The sequence below is a fragment of the Pseudophryne corroboree genome, chromosome 1 (genome assembly GCF_028390025.1).
Source record: "Pseudophryne corroboree isolate aPseCor3 chromosome 1, aPseCor3.hap2, whole genome shotgun sequence".
Lineage (NCBI taxonomy): Eukaryota > Metazoa > Chordata > Amphibia > Anura > Myobatrachidae > Pseudophryne > Pseudophryne corroboree.
Window position 1 is genome coordinate 919,562,164 of NC_086444.1, and position 18,424 is coordinate 919,580,587.

Genomic DNA, 18,424 nt, shown 5'->3' on the forward strand with positions numbered 1-18,424 from the left:
AGATACCCTGGTCCTTGGAGACAGGGTTATCAGCCGATGCATCTGAAGATGCGATTCCGACCACTTGTCCAAGAGGTCCCACTGAAAGGTTCTTGCATGGAACCTGCCGAATGGAATTTTGCTTCGTAAGAAGCTACCATTTTTCCCAGGACTCGTGTGCAGTGATGCACCGATACCTGTTTTGGTTTCAGGAGGTCTCTGACTAGAGATGACAGCTCCTTGGCTTTCTCCTGCGGGAGAAACACTTTTTTCTGTTCTGTGTCCAGAACCATCCCCAGGAACAGCAGGCGTGTGGTAGGAACCAGCTGTGACTTTGGAATGTATAGAATCCATCCGTGCTGTTGTAGCACTTCCCGAGATAGTGCTACTCCGACCAACAACTGCTCCATGGACCTCGCCTTTATAAGGAGATCGTCCAAGTACGGGATAATTAAAAACTCCCTTTTTTCGAAGGAGTATCATCATTTCTGCCATTACCTTGGTAAAGACCCTCGGTGCCGTGGACAGTCAAACGGCAGTGTTTGGAATTGGTAATGGCAATCCTGTACCACAAATCTGAGGTACTCCTGGTGAGGATGGTAAATGGGGACATGTAGGTAAGCATCCTTGATGTCCAGGGATACCATGTAATCCCCCTCCTCCAGGCTTGCAATAACCGCCCTGAGCGATTCCATCTTGAACTTGAATTTTTTTATGTATGTGTTCAAGGACTTCAAATTTAAAATGGGTCTCACCGAACCGTCCGGTTTCGGTACCACAAACAGTGTGGAATAGTAACCCCGTCCTTGTTGAAGTAGGGGCACCTTGACTATCACCTGCTGGGAATACAGCTTGTGAATTGCCTCTAGCACAGCCTCCCTGCCTGAGGGAGTTGTCGGCAAGGCAGATTTGAGGAAACAGCGGGGGGGAGACGCCTCGAATTCCAGCCTGTACCCCTGAGATACTACTTGAAGGATCCAGGGATCCACCTGTGAGCGAGCCCACTGATCGCTGAAATTTTTGAGGCAGACCCCCACCATACCTGGCTACGCCTGTGGAGCCCCCGCGTCATGCGGTGGACTCAGAGGAAGCGGGGGAAGAATTTTGATTCTGGGAACTGGCTGACTGGTGCAGCTTTTTCCCTCTTCCCTCGTCTCTGTGCAGAAAGGAAGCGCCTTTGACCCGCTTGCTTTTCTGAAGCCGAAAGGACTGTACCTGATAATACAGTGCTTTCTTAGGCTGTGAGGAAACCTGAGGTAAAAAATTTTCTTCCCAGCTGTTGCTGTGGATACGAGGTCCCAGAGACCATCCCCAAACAATTCCTCACCCTTATAAGGCTCTATGTGCCTTTTAAAGTCAGCATCACCTGTCCAGTGTCGGGTCTCTAATACCCTCCTGACAGAATGGACATTGCATTAATTCTGGATGCCAGCCGGCAAAATATCCCTCTGTGCATCCCTCATATATAAGACGACGTCTTATGTTCGCAAAATAGTATCCCTGTTTGACAGGGTTACAGACCACGCTGCAGCAGCACTATCTGCAGGTCTCAGTCTAGTACCTGAGTGTGTAAATACAGACTTCAGGATAGCCTCCTGCTTTTTATCAGCAGGTACCTTCAAAGTGGCCGTATCCTAAGACGGCAGTGCCACCTTTTTTGACAAACGTGTGAGCGCCTTATCCACCCTAGGGGATATCTCCCAGCGTAACTTATCCTCTGGCGGGAAAAGGTACGCCATCAGTAACTTTTTAGAAATTACCAGTTTCTTATCGGGGGAACCCACGCTATTTCACACTTCATTCACTCATTTGATGGGGGAACAAAACACTGGCTGCTTTTTCTCCCCAAACATAAAACCCTTTTTTAGTGGTACTTGGGTTAATGTCAGAAATGTGTAACACATTTTTTATTGCCGGGATCATGTAACGGATGTTCCTAGTGGATTGTGTATATGTCTCAACCTCGTCGACACTGGAGTCAGACTCCGTGTCGACATCTGTGTCTGCCATCTGAGGGAGCGGGCGTTTTTGAGCCCTTGATGGCCTTTGAGACGCCTGGGCAGGCGCGGGCTGAGAAGCCGGCTGTCCCATAGCTGTTACGTCATCCAGCCTTTTATGTAAGGAGTTGACACTGTCGGTTAATACCTTCCACCTATCCATCCACTCTGGTGTCGGCCCACAGGGGGCGACATCCCATTTATCGGCATCTGCTCCGCCTCCACATAAGCCTCCTCATCAAACATGTCGACACAGCCGTACCGACACACCGCACACACACAGGGAATGCTCTGACTGAGGACAGGACCCCACACAGCCCTTTGGGGAGACAGAGAGAGAGTATGCCAGCACACACCAGAGCGCTATATAATGTAGGGATAAACACTATCACTGAGTGAATTTTCCCCAATAGCTGCTTGTATAAACAATATTGCGCCTAAATTTAGTGCCCCCCCTCTCTTTTTAACCCTTTGAGCCTGAAAACTACAGGGGAGAGCCTGGGGAGCTGTCTTCCAGCTACACTGTGAAAAGAAAATGGCGTCAGTGTGCCGAGGGAGATAGCTACGCCCCTTTTTCGCTGACTTTTCTCCCGCTTTTTTTATGGATTCTGGCAGGGGTAATTATCACATATATAGCCTCTGGGGCTATATATTGTGATTATTTTGCCAGCCAAGGTGTTTTTATTGCTGCTCAGGGCGCCCCCCCCCCAGCGCCCTGCACCCTCAGTGACCGGAGTGTGAAGTGTGTATGAGGAGCAATGGCGCACAGCTGCAGTGCTGTGCGCTACCTTGGTGAAGACTGAAGTCTTCTGCCGCCGATTTTCCGGACCATCTTCATGCTTCTGGCTCTGTAAGGGGTACGGCGGCGCGGCTCCGGGAACGAACACCAAGGACGGGTCCTGCGGTCGATCCCTCTGGAGCTAATGGTGTCCAGTAGCCTAAGAATCCCAAGCTAGCTGCAAGCAGGTAGGTTCGCTTCTTCTCCCCTTAGTCCCTCGTTGCAGTGAGCCTGTTGCCAGCAGGTCTCACTGTAAAATAAAAAACCTAACATATACTTTCTTTCTAGGAGCTCAGGAGAGCCCCTAGTGTGCATCCAGCTCGGCCGGGCACAGAAATCTAACTGAGGTCTGGAGGAGGGGCATAGAGGGAGGAGCCAGTGCACACCAGATAGTACCTAATCTTTCTTTTAGAGTGCCCAGTCTCCTGCGGAGCCCGTCTATTCCCCATGGTCCTTACGGAGTTCCCAGCATCCACTAGGACGTCAGAGAAAAACAAATTTCCAGTTATTTTCCCCGTTCTGTCGCTTTCACCTCTAAATCATTGCCAGAATATGCCCTTTTGCTACCAACTAAACTACTGTATCCGCATACTATTTGGCATTCACTTCCCCCATCTCTCCAGCAGCAAGACTGATCTTTCTCTCTTGCTGCTCTACCACTTTGCAAATCCTAACACTGGCTCCCCATGTCCTTCAGAATCCAAATCAAAATAACCTTTACTTACAAAACATTCAACAGCCCCACCCCTAACTCTCAAAATTCTCTAGCCCTCGTAGATTTACCTCTGTGCTTCATCTCTTGAAATCAACTCTCATTCTAGCCTACAAACCTATCATTGCCACTACGAAGTTATGAATTCCATACCATGTATGATCAGAGTCTTAAAATCTTTAAAAACACTCTCTGTAAACTAATTTCTTAATTACAGCTTATGCTCTCAACACAAATGTACCCCAGCAATGGTCCAAATCACCACTCCAAGCCACACGTGCTTCTCATATTTCAACAGTGCCCTTTGAAAATTAGAATGTGAGCTCTATCATGAATAAGTCACACAATACCCATCATTTGGGTGTGGTATATTAAGTTGACATAAAGGGTGGTATTCAATTCTTTTCACCCCCTTCCACACCCATTCTGTTTCTGACAGGTGTGGTATAATCATTTCAGCTTGCTACCCCCGGGGTAACAAGGGCACTCAACCCTTTACACAGCTAAACCTGATTACTATGTGCACAATATGCGCGATAACGGGGTTCACTTAAGAAAGGAGATTGGGCGTGATATATCATTTGAATACCGCCCAAAGAATGTCGACAGCATAATGTTAAAATGATGTTAATGTCAACATTCAGGATATCAAAATGTTCCATATGTCAAATGCAGAGGAAAAAATTAAAGGGGGTGGGAGAATGCACACCCTTATTAAAAACATAATAAGAGGCGCTACCATGCTAAGAATAAAGAAAAATGCACACTAAACACTAATAATACTAATAATCAGAAGAATTACAACAAAACGCTACAATTTAACATGGAGCAATACGGTTTCTTAGTACATGTTTGGACAATAATGCAGGCCCACCTACCACGGTAAGGTGATCCTCATTAGGTGGATCCCTAACATCCGTTATACTGACACATTATATAAATGTATTCTCACTCCATATTAAATTGTAAAGTTTATTATAATTATTGTGATTACAGGTTGAGTATCCCATATCCAAATATTCCGAAATACAGACTTTTTTGAGTGAGACTGAGATAGTGAAACCTTTGTTTTTTGATGGCTCAATGTACACAAACTTTGTTTAATACACAAAGTTATAAAAAATATTGTATTAAATGACCTTCAGGCTGTGTGTATAAGGTGTATATGAAACATAAATGAATTGTGTGAATGTAGACAGTTTGTTTAATGCACAAAGTTATAAAAAATATTGGCTATAATTACCTTCAGGCTCTGTGTATAAGGTATATATGAAACATCAATGCATTCTGTGCTTAGATTTAGGTCCCATCACCATCATATCTCATTATGGTATGCAATTATTCCAAAATACGGAAAAATCCGATATCCAAAATACCTCTGGTGCCAAGCATTTTGGATAAGGGATACTCAACATGTATTAATTATGGCCCAGCAAATCGGAGATAATAGTGGAAAGGGGACCACTTCCAAAGAGAGCACATTAGGTGAAACTACTAACATCATCACCTCAGCAGGAATGGGTTATTTTCTAGTGAGGAGTCTATGGATTTTAGAAAACCAAATCGAAACTTACTTGGAGCCCAGTGTGACCAGAAATGTTTTTCTCCTCGTAACGTTTTAGTTCTTCTCTTAATATTTTCACTGAAAACAAAATAAAAATACATAATTTGTATGTATGATGGAAAAACGGAGCAGGATTCCACTCACACATTCACTATGGTTGGAATCACACAATGATCACCTTCTCATTGATCTATATTGCTTTTTTGTATTATGAAGCACAATTTGTGCCAGCTGGTCATCCTGATAAACAGGGCTCCCGTGCACATAGTACTGCCATGCAGCAGACACGATGCAGAAGTTATGTACACTTAAATTATGGTCTGGCTTTAGAAACCAATCGGTAAATGGTGGAAAACGATTATGTGAATGTGAGAAATGATCCTCCCACCTAGTATTAAAACATTAGGCCATAAAAATATTTACGAAAAGTTGTGTATCTAAATGTGTACATAATTTTTTCCTGAATGCCTAATGTTAGGTTAGGAATTAACTATGTAACTATAAACACCTCCAGGATCAGTGGAAAAAGTTATCTATTCAACATTATTTGGACTAAATTCTCCTTCAATAGTGGTATGCGTATTCTACACACAGATATCTAATCATTTAGTCACCTGACGATTGTTGAAAGTGGGCTGTAGTTTCTTGCAATGGGCGCAGATGCACTCAAATCTTAGTTGTTACTATGTTTAAGGGGGGTACTCACGGAGCGATATTCTAAGCAATCTGACTAGATTGCTTAGAATTTGAGCATTATCACTCCGTGTGTACCCCCTACAGCGATAGCGATGCGCTATTGCTGGTGCTAGATTGGCCTGCATGCAGGCCAATCTAGCGGGTCGCTCACTTCACCCGCTGGGTGAAATGAGCGCCTCCCCGTCTCCCCCTGCACGCTCAGCACATATCGCGCTGTGCTGAGCGGTGGAAGAGATGTGTGCTGAACGAACCGCTCAGCACACATCTCTCCTGCATCGACCTGTCTATATGGGCCTTTACACATTGGGGAGGATTAGCAAATGTACACAGTGATCGAACGAAACTCAATTAGCTATGCAGAGCATGTGTAAATGTGCACTTTCAAATGTCAAATACATTTATTTATATATACACAATGTATTTATTGAAAAACTAATAAAATGACACTTCGATCCTGTGTGAGACCTTAACAATGTAAACAAAAAACAAATGAATCCATAACTTAAGTGACTTATAAACTCAACAAATAGAATATGGGACGCTAATAAGTAACAAACCTTCCTATTCTAGGAAAGGTGACTGAGAAAGTGGTTGCAAATCAACTAGAAACCAGCCTGTCAAATGAAGATACTGCAGTTATGATCCATTCCAGTCAGGATTCAGAAGACATAGCATTGCTACAGCCCTGATGTGTGCTTAATGATCTTCTGATGACAAGAGACAATAGTGACTGTTCAATCTTAATTCTTCTGGATCTCTCTGCAGCATTTGATACCATGGATCATGGGATTCTAATTGAGTGCCTGAAAAATTTTTGTTGACTGTATGGCCCAGTCCTTAGCGTGATTCAAATAATTTCTCACTGGCAGGGCACAGGGGGTTTCTTCTGGTGTATACTCCTCTTCACCAGTGCCACTATCATGTGTTGTCCCACTATCTCCCATGCTTTTTGCAGTATACATGCTATCACTGGGTGAACGAATCACATGTCATGACCTAGTCTACAACTTGTAGGCAGATGAGTCACAACTGTATTTTTCCTTTGCTCCGGGTATTAAGAACCTAATAACCCTTAATTGCGGTCAAGCGGAGCTCCAGGAGTGGATGGGTTCCAGTTGGCATGGACTGATTCCTGATAAAACAGGGGTCCTTATAACAGGAGCTCACCATTAAAAGGACAAGACTGGAGCATAGCCAACAGGACTTATGCCTGGGGGTTCAGAATTACAAAACACTCAACATGTGTGGAATCTTGGTGTTGTCCTAGATTTTGGCAGCCACAATCAAATCCTCATACTTTCATATACGGAACACAGACAGAATCAAGCACTTAATTCCTTCAGAAGATCTACCTAAAATCATACACACATTTGTATAATTACACCTAGACTACTGCAATGGCCTCTACCTTGGTCTACCAGCAAAAGCTTCCCACTGCTTGCAGCGGGTACAACATGCAGCTGCCAAGTTATTAACCAAACAGAAACCCACATTAGTACCATGGGGATGTACCAAAGCTCCCAGAACGGGAGGGAGAGCGCGGAGGCTCCTGCAGAACTGATTGACTGAACTTCAGATCATCAGAGGCCAAAGTATCGAACTTGTAAAACTTTGAAAACATGTTCGACCCAGACCAAGTTGCAGCTCGGCAAAGTTGCAATACCGAGACCCCCTGGGCAGCCTCCCAGGAAGTCCCCACCTTACGAGTAGAGTGGGCCTTAACAGATTTTGGACACGGCAATTCTGCCGTAGAATAAGCGTGCTGGATAGTGAACCTAATCCAGCGAGAGATCGTCTGCTTAGAAGCAGGACACCCAACTTTCTTGGGATCATATAGGACAAACAGAGAGTCTGACTTTCTGTGACGAGAAGTTCTCTTCACATATATCTTCAGAGCCCTCACAACATCCAAGGACTTCGATGTAATTGAGGAGTCAGTAGCCACTAGCACCACAATAGGTTGGTTGATATGAAATGCCGACACAACCTTTGGAAGAAACTGTTGACGTGTCCGGATCTCAGCTCTATCTTCGTGGAAGATCAAGTAAGGGCTTTTACAGGACAAAGCCCCCAATTCGGACACGCGTCTAGCAGAAGCTAAGGCCAACAACGTTACCACCTTCCATGTAAGAAATTTGACCTCAACCCCCTGTAGAGGCTCGAACCAATCCGACTGGAGGAACTGCAACACCACGTTAAGGTCCCAAGGCGCTGTATGAGGTACAAAGGGAGGTTGGATGTGCAGAACTCCCTTCAAAAAAGTCTGAACCTCAGGGAGGGCAGCCAATTGTTTCTGGAAAAAAATGGATAGGGCTGAAATCTGGACCTTCACAGATCCCAACCTCAGGCCCATATCCACACCTGCTTGCAGAAAGAGGAGAAAACGTCAGAGTTGAAACTCCACTGTAGGAAACTTCTTGGATTCACACCAAGAGACATATTTCTTCCAAATACGATGGTAATGTTTAGACGTTACCCCTTTCCTAGCCTGAATCAGGGTAGGAATGACCTTCTTCGGAATGCCCTTCCGAGCGAGAATCAGGCGCTCAACTTCCATGCCGTCAAACGTAGCCGCGGTACGTCTTGATAGGCGAACGGCCCCTGCTGCAGCAGGTCCTCCCAAAGAGGAAGAGGCCTCGGTTCTTCTTGCAGTAGCTTCAGAAGGTCCGCGTACCAAGCCCTTCTCGGCCAGTCAGGAGCAATGAGGATCAATTGAACCCTTGTTCTCCTTATGAGCTTTAGGATTCTTGGGATGAGTGGGAGTGGTGGAAACACTTACACTGACTGGAACACCCACGGAGACACCAGGGTGTCCACTGCCACTGCTTGTGGGTCCCTCGACCTGGAACAATAATGCCGAAGCTTCTTGTGGAGATGAGAGGCCATCATGTCTATTTGGGGTAATCCCCAAAGGTCTGTTATTTCCTTGGACACCTCCGGATGGAAACCCATCTCCCCTGAATGGAGATTGTGTGTGCTGAGAAAGTCTGCTTCCCAGTTGTCTACTCCCGGAATGAAGATGGCTGACAGCGCCAACACGTGTTTTTCTGTCCAGAGGAGTATTCTTGTCACCTCTGACATTGCCGCTCTGCTCTTCGTTCCACCGTCGGTTTATGTAAGCCACTGTTGTTACGTTGTCCAACTGCACTTGAATGGCCCGATTTCGTACAAGAGGGGCCGCCTGAAGAAGACCGTTGTAGACGGCTCTTAGTTCCAGGATGCTGATGGGCAGGCCGGCTTCCAGGCTTGACCACCGTCCTTGGAAAGTTACTCCTTGAGTGACTGCTCCCCAGCCCCAAAGGCTTGCATCCGTGGTTAGAAGGACTCATTCCTGAATCCCGAACCTGCGGCCCTCCAGAAGGTGAGGTAACTGTAACCACCAGAGGAGCAAAATCCTGGCCTTCAGCGACAGACAAATTCTCTGGTGCATCTGGAGATGAGATCCCGACCACTTGTCCAGAAGATCCAGTTGGAAGGTCCGAGCGTGGAACCTCCCGTACTGGAGAGCCTCGTAAGAGGCCGCCATCATTCCCAACAGGCAAATGCAGTGATGAACCGACACCCGTGCCGGCTTCAGGACATCCCGGACCATAGTTTGTATCACCAACGCCTTTTCCTGCGAAAGAAGGCGTTGTTCTCACAAAACACCTCCTCAAGAGTCATGGTTGGATTCTGAACCTTCCAAAGTCACATTTGGAACCAATGTTCTACCTGCTGTATTAAGGTGGGTACACAATGGCCGATATATCGCGGGTCTGTCGGCCAGTGTGTACGGGTGATATGTCTGTGAATTCCGTTGTTCACAGACGTATCGCGTTGGCCCCGCAGCACAGCCGACGGGCAATATATCTACCGATATATTGGCGTGTCGCTGTGTGTGTACGGGCGGTCGGCCGACCGCCCGTACACATGCTGCGGCAGCCGGCGGTGATTGACAGATGAACTGAGCGGGGTGTGTACACGCCCGCCCAGTTCATGACATCAGTCCCCGACGGATCGGGCAGTGTGTATGCTCAACACACTGCCCAATCCGTCCATAGATATATCTGACGATCAATTGATCGGCAGATACATCTTCCAGTGTGTACCCACCTTTAGGGTTTTATCTTAGTGAATGCATATTTTACTGTCAAAACAAATATTTACAAAATAGGTGTAAATGTATTCTGTATTTGGTGTATGCCTAACAAACCTGGCACATAGGCTACTGGTTCAGAGCTGCACTCATGTTCCAATTGGTCAAACTGCATATGAACACAACTGTGGTTTTTTTTAGTGATCATATTTGATGCCACTAATCCCCCACTGGGAAGGCTTTCCAGCTATAGGGATTCACATCAATTCAGCTACAAGAGCGAGATCTGAGCGAGATCTGCAGGTAAGTTGGCCTGGCTCGCAGTGGGCATTCCAATGTATTCAAAAAGGTGTTAAATGGATGTCAGGGCTCTGTGCAGGCCAATCATGTTCTTCCACACCAAACTCAGTAGATCATTATTTTTGAGACATTGCTGTGGTGAAATAGGAAAGGGCCATCCCCGAATGGATGCCACAATGTTTCCAGCATACAACAGCATTCTCTAGAGTGCCATTGTATCCTCTAGCATTAAGATTTCCCTTCACACTCCTTGAGATATTTGGGAGTGCAGCTCACCAGCTCCTACAACGAGCTGTTCGATGCAAATGCTACTCCCCCCCCCCCCCCCCCCGTCCTTTTCCAAACCTTTGGAGAAAGTTTGCAGTGACTATGTGGGACTCATATGGCCGCCTCAACGCTATTAAAATTAGTGATGTGCACCGGAAGTTTTTCGGGTTTTGTGTTTTGGTTTTGGATTCGGTTCCGCGGCCGTGTTTTGGATTCGGACGCGTTTTGGCAAAACCTCCCTGAAAATGTTTTGTCGGATTCGGGTGTTTTTTTTTACAAAAAACCCTCAAAAACAGCTTAAATCATAGAATACGGGGGTGATTTTGTTCCCATAGTATTATTAACCTCAATAACCATAATTTCCACTCATTTCCAGTCTATTCTGAACACCTCACAATATTATTTTTAGTCCTGGCCCATCTAGGAGTGGCACTGCAGTGTCAGACAGGATGGCAGATTTAAAAAATAGTCCCCAAACAGCACATGATGCAGAGAAAAAAAGAGGTGCACCAAGGTCGCTGGATGGCTAAGCTAAGCGACCCAAGTGGCCGATACAAACACCTGGACCATCTAGGAGTGGCACTGCAGTTTTCTAGCGAGAGGATGAGTGCTTCCATCCTCATGTGAATCTGAACCACTAGCCATGAACATAGGCCAGGGCCTCAGCCGTTCCTTGCCACTCCGTGTCGTAAATGGCATATTGGCAAGTTTACGCTTCTCATCAGACGCTTTTAATTTAGATTTTTTGGGTCATTTTACTGAACTTTTGTTTTTTGGATTTTACATGCTCTTTACTATGACATTGGGCATCGGCCTTGGCAGACGACGTTGATGGCATTTCATCGTCTCGCCCATGACTAGTGGCAGCAGCTTCAGCATGAGGTGGAAGTGGATCTTGATCTTTCCCTATTTTACCCTCCACATTTTTGTTCTCCATTTTTTAATGTGTGGAATTATATGCCAGTAATATATCAACAGCAATGGCCTACTGTACCGTACTGCTATATATATATATACTGGTGGTCAGCAAAATTCTGCACTGTCCTCCTACTATATACTGCGCACAACTAAAATGCAGCACAGGTTTGGATGGATAGTATACTTGACGACACAGAGGTAGAGCAGTGGACTACTGTACCGTACTGCTATATATATATACTGGTGGTCAGCAAAATTCTGCACTGTCCTCCTACTATATACAGCGCACAACTACAATGCAGCACAGATATGGATAGTATACTTGACGACACAGAGGTAGAGCAATGGACTACTGTACCGTACTGCTTTATATATATATATATATATATATATATATATACACACACACATATACATATATACATACACACACACACACATACATACACACACTGGTGGTCAGCAAAATTCTGCACTGTCCTCCTACTATATACTGCGCTCAACTACAATGCAGCACACATATGGATAGTATACTTGACGACACAGAGGTAGAGCAATGGAGTACTGTACCATACTGCTATATATATATATATATATATATATATATACTGGTCAGCAAAATTCTGCACTGTTCTCCTACTATATACTACAATGCAGCACATATATGGATAGTATACTTGACGACACAGAGGTAGAGCAATGGACTACTGTACCGTACTGCTATATATATATATATACTGGTGGTCAGCAAAATTCTGCACTGTCCTCCTACTATATACTACAATGCAGCACAGATATGGAGCGTTTTTCAGGCAGAGAACGTAGATACTTTCAGCACACTGAGCACAGATATTTTCAGCACACTGAGCACAGATATTTGCAGCACACTGAGCACAGATATTTGCAGCACACTGAAACTGAGAGAACGCAGCCACGCCCTCTCGCTATCATCTCCAAAGCACGAGTGAAAATGGCAGCAACTCGCGGCTCCTTATATAGAATACGAATCTTGCGAGAATCCGACAGCGGCATGACGACGTTCGGGCTCGCTCGGGTTAACCGAGCAAGGCGGGAAGATCAGAGGCTGCCTCGGAACCGTGTAAAATGGGTGAAGTTCGGGGGGGTTCGGATCCCGAGGAACCGAACCCGCTCATCTCTAATTAAAATGAATGTCCTTCCGAGATTTCTAGCTCTTTTCCAAACCCTACCAGTTACAGTTCCTTCCCTCTTGATGACTACCCTACCCTTCAGCGTTTAGTCTACATTTGTTTGGTCAAGCAAGAGAGTATTATGCTACCGTATTAGAGATGGAGGTCTAGTAGGCATCCCGAATTCTTACAATATTACCTTGCAGGCCAGCTCACCCAAGCGGTTCTTGCACATGCTAATCTCCAAACCAGAGACTGGGTTGACCTTGAGGTTCGTCAATTGTCTCTCTCCTTACTCACTTTACTGGATGCTTCCCAGACATTCCCCCCACTCCATCTACCTTCTGCTTCTCCCTGTCAATTTGGGTTATTGTAGCAAACCTTTTTCCCTGGTCGAAAATAGTCTCCCCATGACCCCCCTCTGTGGGACAAAGGTTTCTTACCTGGTCTCGATCCCACAGCTTTTGCTCACTGGACTTCTTATAATGTCAAATTTCTCCAAGATACTGCTCCTCTGCGAGTTTTCCACTCTTCAGGATAGACTTGGCCTCCCTGCCAAATGCTTCCACCAATATCTCCAAAGTCGTGAAATCTTTACCTCGACTTTGGGCTCCCGATCTTGTCCAACCCACACTCCATTAGAAACATTTTGTCTTCGCCGCTCTGACTCAAAAGGTCTCATTGCTACTTTTTAAAGTCTCCTGATAACCATAACCGAGCTTCCAAACAACTCCACAAGTTAGTCTTGGGGGGGGAGAGGGTGGATCTTGAGGAAACTCTGGAGCCGGAGCAGTGTTCTAAAATTAGAGAGTCCGCAAAAGGTCTCATTGCTACTTTTTACAGTCTCCTGATATCCATAGCTAACCTTCCAAATAACTCCGCGAGTTAACCTAGGAGAGGGATCTTGGGGAAACTCTGGAGCTGAAGCAGTGTTCTAAAATTCGAGAATCAGCTGCTAAATAATCTGTGTTAGGGTACGAGAAAATACTTTCAAGTGTCTATATCGATGGCACTTGGTGCCTACCCGCCTCCGAGCTATAGTTCCCCAATCGTTAGATACTGGAGGGGCTGTGAAGGCACCTTTGCGCACATCTGGTGGCACTGCCCTACATCATTTAATCCTCACCCTCACAGGCATCCCACTCCTTTCTTACTTTCTATTACCTCAGCCTATCCCAATTGTGATAGAAATACTATAGCTTTCATCCAACACGATCAACTGCTCCATCGCAGCTTATTAGAAGAAGGTAGACCCTCCCCCCCTCCTTTCCTGTTCTACGTATCTCAATTTGCCACACTTATTTCAAACATATCACTAGCTATTTGCACAAATGCCCACATAAATTTACGGGAATCTGATTTCCTATCATGAGTCTACAGTAGTACAATTCTCACCTCTTCGCTATGCACAGCATTCACAAACAGTCCTCTCCTCTCACCCTTACTAATATACATCCCGTTCCCTTCCTCTCCACTCCTCCCTTACCTCCAACAGTTCTAAACTCAGAGGTATCTCTCATCCTGCTTTCTCATCATTTTTGTATACTTTTACCTACATTGCATATTTATTTGAGAATATTGTCTTCGTATTACTGTTTATATGCATGTCAGTGCTTTTCTCGCAAAACCTCTTCTCAAAAAAAAAAAAAAAAAAAAAAAAAGACCTACGCCAGACCATGAAGAACAAACCCTCCACCAAACTGTACATTTGGAACTATTCATCAATGTAGGATGCATCCTCCACACCAAGACTTCAACATAATAACAATACAACCTTCACCAGCAATAATACAGCAGCCTAAACAACCCAGATCGAAACATGTCACCTAACACTTCAAACCAAATTCGGTTGTCTTACTTCCAGATTGTGAAGTGTGATTTGTCACTCCACGGATGCTATTTCACTCCTCCAGCATCCAATAATTATGGTCTGTCAAGAACTGAAGAGCAGTATATCAAAGTCGAGTTGCACTGCATAAGCATTTCATCACAGAGGAATCATTGATTATGTTCTTGACAAACATACAATTGTACATGTAGTTATAATCCCGAAGAAGTGGTTCCGCAGTGCTGAGGGACACATTATCCGGGCATGGTTCTCATGCAGCCATTCTATCAGATGGAATGTGCAAAGCTTATTGCTACTTAAAAGTTATCTACTGATCATCTTCACCTCATTCTGCATTACTTCTTTCTAGTGTCTAACAGGATGACACCGAGCATGTGCAGATTAACGAGCAGAACACTGTCAAAACCTTTGAATCGCCATTAACCAATCATCAACTGAGCAAGTTTCTTGCAGTAGAAAGATGTTGCTCCCATACTGCACAGACATTGGTAAACTCAATGCCATAAGTATACAAGTAGTACTGGTCATGTACAGCATCAAGTGACTTCTTGTTGGAGGAGAGGTTACCGATGCAGATTTAAAGCACACAACTAATAAACAACATTTTAACAGATCTTATCAATCAGTGCATATTATACACATATAAACCAGATATTGTTGTGTTTAGGTTAATTCATTTAATTTTCATATGTCTTTCCATCACCATGGAAGATTTTAAATTTAGACTGTATATTACTGTATATCATTTACATGTTTCTTTTCCATCTTTCTAAGATTTGGGCCAAATACTTTTTTAGATCTTGTCTTTCTAGATACAGACATGCTGAAGTAGGCAGTTGCATAAGTGTCATAGATAATAGGCTCTGACCAAACAGTACTTCCCCTCCCCTACATCAGAGGCAGGCCCGGCGCTACCCACTCAGCAAAGGGATGCAGTGCAGGTAGGCGCCAGGCTGGGAGAGGCGCTCTCTCTGCTCTGCATCATCCCTGTGCTGCGCCTGGCCTCCCTGCTGCTGTTGCTGTCGGCTGCTGTGCCTGTCACACCGTTCGACAGGCAACGGTGCCAGCAGCTTGAAGCTTCTCCCTAGCCCCCTGCAGTGCCCGTCCGTGTCCTGGCCGGAAATGGGGCAAGGCTACATGGCGCAGAGGGGCAGAGCTACATGGGACCAGGCTGCAGGAGGAGGACAGAAGCTGCTGCAGTGCCAGTCAAATGGTATGTTGAAGGAGAGTGAAAAAGTGTGTGTGTGTGTGTGTGTGTATCTATTTGTGTGTGTGTGTGTGTGTGTGTGTGTGTGTGTGTGTGTGTGTGTGTGTGTGTATCTACAGTATGTGTGTGTGTGTATATTTATTTAGTATTATTATTTTATATGTGTATGTGTGTATCTATGTGTATGTGTGTGGGGGGGGGGCATAACTTGTAAAAAAAAAATTGTACTTCTGTGCGCATTACATAGGCGTGCGCATGGGGGGGATAACCTGTATCTGGCACCGCTGGGGCCATACTGTGTTGTGTAATGTGAATTTCGGCTCATACAGTGTGGCGTACTGTAAATTTCTCTTACGTCCTAGAGGATGCTGGGGACTCCGTAAGGACCATGGGGAATAGACGGGCTCCGCAGGAGACATGGGCACTAAAAAGAACTTTAGATATGGGTGTGCACTGGCTCCTCCCTCTATGCCCCTCCTCCAGACCTCAGTTTGATACTGTGTCCAGAGGAGACTGGGTGCATTACAGGGAGCTCTCCTGAGTTTCCTGAAAGAAAGAATTTTGTTAGGTTTTTTATTTTGAGGGAGCCTGCTGGCAACAGGCTCCCTGCATCGAGGGACTGAGGAGAGAGAAGCAGACCTACTTAAATGCTAGGCTCTGCTTCTTAGGCTACTGGACACCATTAGCTCCAGAGGGAGTCGGAACACAGGTCTCTCCTCGCTGTTCGTCCCGGAGCCGCGCCGCCGTCCTCCTCACAGAGCCAGAAGATAGAAGCCGGGTGAGTATAAGAAGATAAGAAGACTTCAGATGCGGCAGAAGACTTCAGATCTTCACTGAGGTAACGCGCAACGGTAACGATGCGCGCCATTGCTCCCACGCAGAACACACACGGCAGGCACTGATGGGTGCAGGGGGGGGCGCCCTGGGCAGCAATTTACACATCTAGGACTGGTCAAAATAGATATATTGGCTCTGTGGGCTGTATATGAGTATCCCCCGCCAGTTTTTGAATGGATTCGAGGGGGACCAAAGCCCGCAACTGAGGGGGCAGAGCTTGATCCCTCAGCACTAACCAGCGCCATTTTCTCCACAGCACATGCTGAGAAGCTGGCTCCCCAGACTCTCCCCTGCTGAACACGGTGACAGAGGGTTTTAAAGAAGGAGGGGGGGCACATAATTTGGCGCAATCAATATATATATATAAAAAGCGCTATCTGGGAATTTTTTCCAAAGTCATTGGCGCTGGGTGTGTGCTGGTATACTCTCTCTCTGGGGTATATGCAATTGCGGTCGAATTCCCGAAATTGGCGAAAAACGGGACTTTTTCGCCCCCAAAAAAAAATCGGCAATGCAATTCAGTACTTTCCGTCAAAAAAACGGACTTTCAAAATTCGACTTTTTGACATTCGACTTTTGTCAAATTCGACTTTTCTGCAATGGTACAAGTGCTGCAATTCGACCAAAGTATATTCAATTGAAGTTTGGAAATTCGACAACAGTGCTTTTAGACAGTAAATTCATCATTTTCAATCCGCCACACTTTGGTGGGTGAAACTAATAAAAAAAAATTAAAACATGTTTTTTTTGGTGTTTTTTTTTTATTGGTAATAGCATATCTATTTATATTAGAAGGGATTAGGTACTTGGTTTGTCTTTTTTGGAGGCACAAGTATTTTTTTAAAAATAATATTTTTATTTTTTCTAGATGGAATGGTAAAATCCCGGTAAAAAATGGTATGGGGTCCCCCCTCCAAAGCATAACCAGCCTCGGGCTCTTCGAGCCGGTCCTGGTTCTAAAAATCCGGGGGGGGGAAATGACAGGGGATCCCCCGTATTTTTAAAACCAGCACCGGGCTGTGCGCCTGGTGCAAAAAATACGGTGGACAAAAAGAGTAGGGGTCCCCCGTATTTTATACACCAGCATCGGGCTCCACTAGCTGGACAGATAATGCCACAGCCGGGGGTCACTTTTATACAGCGCCCTGCGGCCGTGGCATTAAATATCCAACTAGTCACCCCTGGCCGGAGTACCCTGGGGGAGTGGGGACCCCTTCAATCAAGGGGTCCCCCCCCAGCCACCCAAGGGCCAGGGGTGAAGCCCGAGGCTGTCCCCCCCATCCAAGGGCTGCGGATGGGAGGCTGATAGCCTTGAGAAATGTGAAAGAATATTGTTTTTTTCCAGTAGTACTACAAGTCCCAGCAAGCCTCCCCCGCAAGCTGGTACTTGGAGAACCACAAGTACCAGCATGCGGGAGAAAAACGGGCCCGCTGGTGCCTGTAGTACTACTGGAAAAAAAATACCCAAATAAAAACAGGAGACACACACCTTGAGAGTAAAACTTTATTACACACCTGCCGACACACACATACTTACCTATGTTGACACGCCGACTGCCACGTCTCCTGATCCGACGATCCGGGGTACCTGTGAATCAAATTATACTCACCTCAATCCAGTGTCCAGATATAAATCCACGTACTTGGCAAAAAAACAAACCGCATTTACCCGAACCACGGACTGAAAGGGGTCCCATGTTTACACATCAGACCCCTTTCCCAGAATGCCGGGACACCACGTGACTGCTGTCACCGAGGTCCCTTCAGCCAATCAGCGAGCGCAACGTCCTGGCACTCTGCTGATTGGCTGGACGTCTGAGCTGTCAGACAGCGCCTCGCAAAGCCTCTCCATTATACTCAATGGTGGGAACTTTGCGGTTAGCGGTGAGGTCACCCGCGGTCAGCGGCTGACCGCGGGTAACCCCACCACTGACGGCAAAGTTCCCACCATTGAAAGTAATGGAGGGAGCTGTGCGATGCGCTGTCTGAGGTCACACGCGCACAGCCAATCAGGTGAGCGCCACGGAAGTATCGCTTCCTGATTGGCTGAAGGGACCTCAGTGACAGGAGTCACGTGGGATCCCGGCACATTCGGGG

At 45.9% G+C, this 18,424-nt stretch overlaps 1 protein-coding gene across 4 annotated transcripts in view; it reads right to left on the bottom strand.

Annotated features, from left to right (window-relative positions):
* The window catches only part of SCLT1 (sodium channel and clathrin linker 1), a 410,760-nt gene that overhangs the window by 309,998 nt on the left and 82,338 nt on the right, over positions 1–18,424 (bottom strand). For all 4 annotated transcript variants that reach the window (XM_063920346.1, XM_063920347.1, XM_063920345.1 and 1 more), the window contains exon 3: positions 5,041–5,108. In XM_063920346.1, coding sequence (XP_063776416.1) covers positions 5,041–5,108 — 68 coding nt within the window. The remainder of the gene's footprint in view (positions 1–5,040; positions 5,109–18,424) is intronic.